Genomic DNA, 9596 nt, shown 5'->3' with positions numbered 1-9596 from the left:
CCTGTCTGCTCTATCCGCTTGGGCTAGACGAAGGGAAGGGGGAAGGGGTCGGGGGGGTGGTGGTGGAGGTACGGAAAGGGGACAGCCTGAAGGTCGGAGAATGCGTTCATCTCCAAGAAGAGGGGTGTGGGGACAGCTGGCCCTGACAGTGAGGGTCCCCAAGCCTTCTCATTCCCTTCCACCCAAGCAGCCTGAGCCAGGCGGGATCTGAGGAAGTGGGGCAGGAGGTTTGGGGGACGCCGGAGAGACAGAGGGTGGGGCTGCGGCCACTTTCGGGTTCGAGGCGCTCCTGCCTCGCGCAGGGGGCGGGCACACACCTCTGCGTCTGGACCGTTCCTGCCCAGGCAGAGATGCCCTCGGAGACCAGCTGTACCCAGGGGCGGGGGCGGGGGGGCTCAATACCCACCCGAGATCAGCCTCGCCCCCGCAGCCCCCTAAGCCAGAGGCGGATACGTTGGCGGCGAGGACAGCCGTGGGGCCCTGAGATGTGACTCATCGGGAGCCTGGCGCCAGGGGGCCGCGGTGGCGCCCCGCCCCCAGCGGTGCCCGCCGCCCACCTGCTCCGGCTGAGCCGCCTCTTTCCCGTCCGCACGCTCGGCCGCGTCATCGCCCAGGCGAGCACGTCCTGTGCTATTTATAGGCAGAGGGGAGCGCCGAGAGAGAGAGGGGGGCGGGGGCGGGGGCGGGGAGGGGCCCTGCTCTCCCGGAGAGTCACCCATCCGGCTCTGCCTTCCAGCTCCCCCAAATCAAGGTAGGCCCCGTGGGGCCAGACCCTGGGTCCCCAACCGCTTTCTTTGGGCTGCTTCAGGGATGACTCTAGAGCTTGGGGTTGGTAAGGGGAGCAGGAGAAGGAGAGTGACCCCCTTCCTAGGACCCCTGATGATGGGACTGGATAAAAGGGTCACAAACCCAGTCCAGCGTCTTAAAAAGAGGGGAACTCACACAGTCACCTACTGTGCCGGGAACTTAATTTTGTTTTATCCTCTGAGGACCCAGTGAGGAAAGTGGTGGTGTCCGCTTTTCACAGATGATGAAACTGAGACCCAGAGATATTAGGTGGCTTGTCCATGGTCATACAGATTAACCAGCCCAACCTTTCCCCTTTTATACTTGAAGCAGCTGAGGCCCAGAGCAGACTAGAAACTTGCCCAAGGTCACCCAGCAAATTAACGGTCAAGCTGGTCTCAGAAATTCTCTCTCTTGCCTCTCAGTTCAGCTCTCCCCCCACCTGACCCTGGGTCCCTCAGTGGCTTAAACCAGCACGATGGAAACAGAGACACCTTGAAATGCTGGGCCGGGGGCTCCAGGGATCAAGACCCTACTCCACTGGAGAGGGTCAGAGCCTTTCAGCCAAACCTTCTGCACACCCACTTGCATCTGCACCAGCCAGCAGCTGGCCTGGACCCCTGCCTCCTCCCCAGCTCATCTGATGCACTGCTGAGCACAGCACCTTCTTCCGGTGGTGGCTGGACCACTAACAGCATGCTCACAGCCTGGGGCTGGGAACAGCTGGTGCCCCCACTGTAGCCTCTGCCCTCCTCCGTACCCACTCCGGGGGCAGCAGGACCCCGCAACACCATTGGCCCGGGGCAGAGGGTTTCAAGCAACCTGCTGGTGGTGCCAACCTACCATCTGGCTCTATTGTCTGACCCACATGTGCCCTCCATCCCCCCACCTCAGCCTGAGCTTAAGCTGACATGTACCCTGTGGGGATTGAGGTTTACGGGAGACACAAAAAGAGGGGGAGTCTGGGGGCAAGAGACAAGAGGCCTCAAAGGGCGGAGAGATGGATACGAGGCAGTGGGTGGGGAGACAGACAGGTTCCCTCTGTGCAACCCCACCCATCTTGCTAGCACCACTCCCTTTGGCCCCTTCAGCCTTCTTTTTACCCCCCCCCCCCCACCATTCTTTTTTTGGTTTTTTTTTTGCGGTACGCGGGCCTCTCACTGTTGTGGCCTCTCCCGTTGCGGAGCACAGGCTCCGGACGCGCAGGCTCAGCGGCCATGGCTCACGGGCCCAGCCGCTCCGCGGCATGTGGGATCCTCCCGGACCGGGGCATGAACCCGCGTCCCCTGCATCGGCAGGCGGACTCTCAACCACTGCGCCACCAGGGAAGCCCAACACCCCCCCATTCTTAACACCCCCCCCCCCCCAATGCTTAGGACATTAGAGGCACCTGCTGGAGAGTGCGACCAGCCAGTGTACCTCCAGCCTCGGCCCTCCCTGTGCTTTGGGGAGCCAGCCTAGGTGGTCCGTCTCAGCCTCAGAGAGAGCACCCACTGTACCCTGTACCCCTCCTCCAGCTTGTGGCCCTGCTGCAGCAGCTGTGCTCCGTACCTCTCAGCTGCAGCCCACTCCGAGTCACCCCCTCCCATGTCTGGAGGACTCAAAGGCGGGTGCTAGTGTTCAAGGCACACTGGTATTCTGGGGAGTCATTGGCCCCTCCAGGCCTCAGTTTCCTCCTCCAGAAATGGAGTTGGACTTGCTCATGGAGTCTTTACCTCAGGGCCATGAGCCCCTTTAAAGGGTAAAAAGATATGATGGGACCAGTTGCAAACCCTTGAGAGAATGGACATGTCTTTTCATCAGAATTTCCCAAGGCTCCAGGACCTGGAAGAGACCCAGCGGTTACTTCAAGGGGTCTGCCTGCTAAGGGGGCCCTCCTAGGCACTGCCCTGGGAAGGGCCTAGAGGCCTGTGGTGGAAAGAGGTAAGCTTAGGCCTGGGGTGAGCTTCAGAAAGAAGTGTCTTCTACACGCAAGGCTTCCCAGGAGAGAGGCTCCTACACCCTGATTCTTCCTCCCCCACCACCGCGCCCAAAGTGGGGCAGCTTCCTGCACCTTCGGTGACCTGTGAGAGAACGGCACCATCTCCTGGTCCGTGGTGGAAAAACCTTTCCTGGGCTGCAGGTTCAGGAGCCTCCGTAAACGTCCTTATCTCCGTCCTGTCATCCCTATACTGCCTGGAGGAAGTGGAGGTGGGCGGCCTTCAGTGCCCTTCCTCCTCTGGGAAGAAGGCATCTCATGCTCCAAGTAGCTTAGCCGAGGCCCTGCTTCCAGGCCACAGCTTCCCCGCATGGGATGACAGGCTTAGAGCAAGCCGAAGGATACATTACGCACAGGCTGCTATGGTGGCAACAGGGAAACCAAAAATCAGTGTCCTCCCAGCTGGGGCTCTGAGGCACGTGGGCGGAGATGGAGGAGTGGACTATTCTGTTCGGGCCTCCCTGCCTTGGGCTACCCACATCCCCAGCTGTCCAGACTGGACGAGGACACTGCAGGCAGAGCTGGGGATAGGTCTGCTGCCCCCAGGATCGCTTTAGCCCTGCCTTTCCCACGCCAAGTGCAGATGGAAACATGTGCCCAGTACACATCCTCATTGGCCCCTCACTGGCCTTCGCATTACTGCCCGCAAGCAAGAGTTCCTCAGAGACCGGTAGACCGCGGAGAGGTAACCAGGACAGGCACACCAGTCATAGCTGTGCCCAACTTTCCTCCCCAGACTTCTCACCTGAGCTGACGCTCCTGTATTTAACTGGCTGACTGACCCCTTCCACCTGGACACCCGTCAAACTGCCACCTACTCCAAGTATTCAACTCGGCTCTTCCAGGCATCCTCCCCACAACTAGTTTCTTCTCCTGATCACCAAAGGCATCTCCTGACCAGTCCTCCAAAGCTCGAGGCCTGGGGACCAAGCTAGCCTTCTTCCTGAGGTCTCCGTAATCAGTCTACAAATGTCCTATCTTACTTCATCTTGAATCCATTTTTCCCATTCAGGCCATCTTAACAGGTCAATCTAACATCTGGCTTCACTTCTTTTCTCATCTGCAAAATGGAGACGCTAATACCCTACTTTACAGTGTTGCGAAAATTATAGAATCAATACAAGTCAGTGTAAAATGCCTCAGTACTTGGCTCACAGAGCAGATACTTTACTGAAAAATTCCTTGGTGGTTACTACTACCAGTTAATAGGCAAAATAAAACCTACTTCTCATTTGTAAAAAGGGATATGAATTAACTCAAAATTGCTGTGACAAGTGTGTAGGTCATGTGCCTTTATTGTAATTTCTGCTGAGAAAGCATTTTTTCTTTGGGCCACTTTTGGTGGTTATAAACCAAAAAACAAAACAGGAAACAATCCTTTTAAGGACAGGAAAGAGAAAAAGTTTAGAAATAGACATTGGGATGCTCAAGATGACAGTTTCAGTTCTATCTCAATAAGGCTGTCTACAGCTTAGGCAGTAGTCAGCAGTTCAAGTCCAGACCATACCTTCTGGACTGGTGGTGGTTCAAATTCCCACCGTCCTGGAGTTCCAAGGCAATAGACCACAACCTCAGTGCAGTTGAGCAGTGCAAGCATATTATTTTCTGTTTTAAAATAATGTGACAACTCATGTCACAACTGAATACTGGTTCCCAACCAACATTTGAGACCATGTCTGAGGTGCCACACTCATGCTCTGCTGAAAAGGGCAGTTTTGAGGTACAGTCTTTGAGGCTTGGGTAGAAGCCATTCCTCTCCTCCCTTCAAAGTAGGCCCCACACCCCATGGACGGAGGGGGCATGAGCCTGACCAGAGGCCAGGAGCCAAGGAAGAAATGAAGCAGGAACCCAGGGAAGGGCCCGTATCTCATTCCTCAGTTCTGGCCCTGTGAACAGTGAAGACCCACCAAGCAGCCAGAAACTGGAAGCAGAGAGGTAGGCAGATAAAGCCTTGTTTTTTTATTGAATGAGTGATCTATGTAACTGCTGAGGCCACTATGTACAGAGAAGAAAAGGAGGACTTTATTTCTTGGTCTCTTCCTCCTTGGACAGAGTCTTGATGATTTCCTCCTTCTTGGCCTGGAGCCGCTCTTCACGGCGCTTGCGGGCTTCCTTGGTCTTAGACCTGCGGGCCTCAGCCTGGTCCCTGGGTAATGGAAGAGAGAAGACGGGTGAGCTGCTGGGGACACCAAGAGCTCCTGCTTCAACTAGCCAGTAAGTCCCCACACTACCCTGACATTGATGGTAGGTGGTATGTGGGTATGTACAGGACAGAGCGGCATATACCTCTAACACAACAACTGTATTCTGGACAGACTGCATGTAAGTCAAGACGAGACATCAGCACATTTTAAATGTCTCAGGGGCCTCCCTGGTGGCGCAGTGGTTGAGAGTCCGCCTGCCGATGCAGGGGATACGGGTTCGTGCCCCGGTCTGGGAGGATCCCATGTGCCGCGGAGCGGCTGGGCCCGTGAGCCATGGCCGCTGGGCCTGCGCGTCCGGAGCCTGTGCTCCGCGACGGGGGAGGCCACAACAGTGAGAGGCCCGCGTACCGAAAAAAAAAAAATAAATGTCTCAGGACTTGCCCCTGTGACAGACACCAATTCCTAAAGAAACTTACGCCAGAAGCTTCTTGCGAGCCTTGTCTGCCTTCAGCTTGTGGATATGTTCCATGAGAATCCGCTTGTTTTTGAACACATTACCCTTCACTTTCAGGTACAGGCTGTGGTACCTGTAGGTACAAGGATCAGAGGTTCTGGTCAGCAATGGGATCAACACAGAGGTTGGCCTGCGATCTGTTCCTCTACACAAGGCCCCTAAGCATGTAGGGTTCCTTTCCTCCCTTCTTGCTGCAGGCACTTCTTTCCCCCAAACCAGGACTTTTTGTGCAATTTCTAGACAGAAGAGCTCACCTGGCAGATAAACTTAATTCTTGGGCTGTCCTGATGGTGTATGTGGGCAGAAGAACAGGACAGAAAGGAAGAACTTTCTTAGAAGATACCAAGACACATGGCTCTCTCCCCAAGGCCAATGAGACAAAGCTTATATCTGCGCAAAGAACAAGCCATCGAAACAGCCATGGGTCTTGGTGGGCCCGAGAGAAGGGACTCACATGTGGCGGTCAATCTTCTTAGATTCACGGTATCTTCTGAGCAGCCGGCGCAGAATTCTCATCCTCCTCATCCAGGTTACCTTCTCGGGCATTCGAGCATTGGCAGTACCCTTTCGCTTACCTACGAGGAAGATGAGTCAGGCCCACTGTAGTGCATCTGGGTTACTAGAGCCAGCTGAGTGGTCACAACGATAGCTACCCATTTCTGAAACGCTTTGTAACTCTTTGGGTCATATGCCAAGAGTTGTACCTCACGTTAAGTAGCTTTATTTCCACTTTAAAGATGATGATCCCAAGTATTTAATTTCTTTCATTTACTCAATTTTCAAGGAAGCACAAACAAGGCAATTATTCCCCATTCACTCCACAGAAGGTGAATATGACAGGGCATGCACCAAGGCAGTATGGTAAGCTGGAAGGGCTTTAAAAAGGTGATGTGACCTTCATCTCTCTAGGTCATCCTGAGCCTTGAAAGCGTTTTTAGGATTTATTGGACATTTCCCAAGCATCCAGTAGAATGGATGGGGAGGGTACGGGCGTATAGGTGCTCAATAAACGTGACCTCTTTCTACCAATACCTTCAACTCCCACACCGGTGCCAACTTTCTGATTTGCAGAGAGAAAAACACACCAAGTATCATGGAGTAGGAAAAGGGCTCAAAATGTGTCAGAATGGGAAAGGTTTCTGAATATGTCCTAGTCTAGACTTAATCATTTATCCCTAAGTCCTGGAGAAACGGGAAGAAGGTACTTACCTATGCCCATATGCCTGCCCTTCCGGCGAGCCAAAGTGTTTTTTCGGCATCGAGCCCGGGAATGGACTGTCACAGGCTTCCGGATAATCAGCCCATCTTTGATCAGTTTCCGGATCTGCTGACCTGGGAAACCACAATGCACCTGGTCAGTCAGGTGGGGCCTAGCCCCAAGTACACCAGTCACAACGCAGAGTCCAAACAGGACATGCCAGAGACGCTGCTCACATCCCTGGTTTTCAAAAATGGTGGAAATGGGGGAACTTCTATTTCTTTCTTAAAAAACAAAACACAGCAGGAACAACAAAAAACCTCTACCCTTTTAGATGTTTTACTGCACACTCCAAATATACATATTTGGGGATATGTGATCAAAATAGCATACAAATACAGCCTAGTCCTTCAGATCCTGTTTCACCTATTAGCTACCAGTCTAAAATAAGGATTTTTTGAGCACACATTACAATACCACAAACCCAAACAGGTAATGGATTTCCCTGATATTCACAAAGATTCCTGCTTGACCAACTTTCATCAGGTTCCTGAAGCTTCTCATAGGCCCATCTGTACACTTCCTTGTAAATTCTAGTTTTAGTAAAAACTCTGCTTAAGTTAGTTAAGCAGAAGCCCCTACCCTTGATATCTGACCACCCGGGCCAGAATCCCCCTTACCTCTGTTTCCTTAGTAATTTTCTATTTTTAAAAAGAAACACTTAAGACAATGTTGTGTTAATTTCTGCTGTACAGCACAGTGATTCAGTTATACACATATATACATTCTTTATATACATATATATTCTTTTCCATTATAGTTTATCGCCCTCTTAGTAATTTTCCATCCACGGATCCCCTACACCATGCTCCTTGGCTATAAATTCCTACTTGCCCACGCTATATTCTGACTTGAGCTCAATCTCTCTCCCCCAAAGTAAAATCCCATTGGTCCCTGTAACTACTGCAATTATTCTGAATAAAGTCTCCCTTACAATTTTAAACAATGTCACTGAATACTTTTCCCCTGTAACAATATTATGTTGAAGTCATGTGGGCACGTTGATGTTATCTGCAGGACTGACACTGTCTTACTACTTTGAATTATATGCAAACAGGCCTCTAATAAAGCCTGAGGCCCCAGGTCTTTCCCATTCATCATTTCATCGGCCATCTCTACCCCGCGCCAGTCCTTGTACTGTCTCTTCACAAATCCTTCTCGGATATAAAACAGAACATCCACTGTAGCGATATTTATTAATATAACATTGGGTGGTTCCATTAACTTCCATCCTGTCATTCTGGCAAGTGGCAGGAAGAGAACATCTGGCATTCCATATTTCTGACTCCTCCATTTTATAAACCCCCCGCCCCAAACTATGAGCTCTCCTAGGTTTGTTAACAGTCAACACAATCGTGTCACCTTCCATTGCACAAAGGGTGAGAAAGGCGTAGGATGAAGAAGGAACTTAGACCCAAGAACTCACGGGAGTTGGCATTGGCGATTTCATTAGTCTCATTGGGGTCCAACCAGACCTTCTTTTTGCCACAGCGGAGGACACTGGAGGCAAGCCTCTTCTGGAGCCTGAGCATACTGTGACAAACAGAAAACACTATCAGGTCCTGGAAACCATTCCTGGGCAAGAATGGGCATCCCCAACAAGACCTGCCCTTCAAAGTCTTCTAATGTTGTGAAACATAGAGGGGGGGAGGTGCATGTGTCTATGCATTTAGTACTAAAGACAAACATGTCCCCCCCAGACTTTTGCCACCCACGACGCAGCCCCAGGTTAATAATCTTCCCTATACCAAGACCTTTAAAGCTTTGCCTGTGCGTTCCTGTAGGGGGCAACAGCCCACCCTGGGATGTCGACAACCTCTAGGTTATGTCTTATTCTCTCTGTGTCTCAGTTTTCTCCTCTGGAAAATGAGACTAACGGATACAATTGGAATGAAGATGGGGCTTATGCCCTTTCTGGTACCCAGCAATAAAAACAAGTGTTTAATGTGAAGAATCCAAGGCCACTGGGCCTGATTTGCTAGTTAATCTAGTCTTTTGCTTCCTGGGCCCGTTTTCCCTTTCTTATCCCAGTAATAAACTAGCCTTAAAATTTTTCTTATGACGGGTCTACGGGGTAGAAGGCATCAAGGTCCTAGGGATCGTTTCACTCTCGGCAGTCGGAAGCTTGTGGCCTACTCGCGACCTGTCTTACGTCACATGGAAGCAGAGATCGGCTGGGAGCCATAGATCGGCCCAGCGAGTAAGGGGGCCACAGCCCAGTCCCCGCCGCCGCCTTTCCTCTGCCCGCGTGGGTCTCCTCAGACACGTGTGGGGCGCGAAGCCCGCCTTTCCCCCGTCCTAGAGTTCCGGGGACGCTCCCCCACCCCCTCCTCTCGAGGCTGGGAGCTAGTGTGCTCCGGCCTAGCCCAAGCTCCGGGACGCGCCGCTTCAGGGCCGCCTCCACCCCGTCTCTTCCAGCACGGGATGCGGTACCGAGCCCCGCTGTGCGGCCGCAGCCAGAATCAATCAATATCAGAGACCCGAGAGCCCTTACCTCATGGCTGCGACCGCAGGGGCCAAAGGAAAGAACTTGCTCTTCCCAGGCTCCTCCCATTATCTGTGAAGGGGAGAGCCCACCCCACGCTCCGCTTTCGCCAGTATTCCCCTCCGGTCCTTTAATCTTCTGCTACCCTAAAGTTACTTATATATTCTGTTAATACCCGGGATAATAGAAGTCTAATATCGGGAATCGGTTTTAAACTTTAAAACATAGAAAATATCTCCCTTCGGTATGGCAAAGTGGTATAGTCCGACTTCCTATTAAGCATGCGCAGCAAGGGTACCTGATCACGTGGGCAGTGGAAGCCGGAAGTCAGCTGGATTGCGCAAGCGGGATAAAGTAGTTTTACTAGAGCGGCCCACTCCTCCCAGGCATACTGGATTCTATGGGAGGATGATTTGTCAGCGGGAAAAAAA

At 52.3% G+C, this 9596-nt stretch overlaps 1 protein-coding gene across 1 annotated transcript; it reads right to left on the bottom strand.

Annotated features, from left to right (window-relative positions):
- Positions 1–4700: 4700 nt before the first annotated feature.
- Positions 4701–9267, bottom strand: RPL19 (ribosomal protein L19). The gene is made up of 6 exons (XM_060081632.1): positions 9175–9267; positions 8107–8213; positions 6632–6754; positions 5877–5997; positions 5385–5495; positions 4701–4910 (listed from the first exon to the last, which is right to left on the bottom strand). Exons 1-6 carry the CDS (start codon positions 9177–9179, stop codon positions 4787–4789), a joined length of 591 nt encoding a protein of 196 aa, XP_059937615.1. The 5' UTR covers positions 9180–9267; the 3' UTR covers positions 4701–4786.
- Positions 9268–9596: the final 329 nt, after the last annotated feature.

The sequence above is a fragment of the Mesoplodon densirostris genome, chromosome 18 (assembly GCF_025265405.1).
Source record: "Mesoplodon densirostris isolate mMesDen1 chromosome 18, mMesDen1 primary haplotype, whole genome shotgun sequence".
Taxonomy (NCBI): Eukaryota; Metazoa; Chordata; class Mammalia; order Artiodactyla; family Ziphiidae; genus Mesoplodon; species Mesoplodon densirostris.
The sequence above is the reverse complement of the archived record's forward strand: the minus strand, read 5'-3'. Positions and strand labels throughout refer to the sequence as shown.

Bases quoted from the DNA above. Each gene is read 5' to 3' on its own strand.
- RPL19 (XM_060081632.1), bottom strand. The intron at 5,998-6,631 runs GTAAGTACCTTC...TCTTCCTCGTAG, and splicing joins GGGCAGGCATATGGGCATAG to GTAAGCGAAAGGGTACTGCC. The intron at 4,911-5,384 runs GTAAGTTTCTTT...TCCATTACCCAG, and splicing joins GCTCGCAAGAAGCTTCTGGC to GGACCAGGCTGAGGCCCGCA.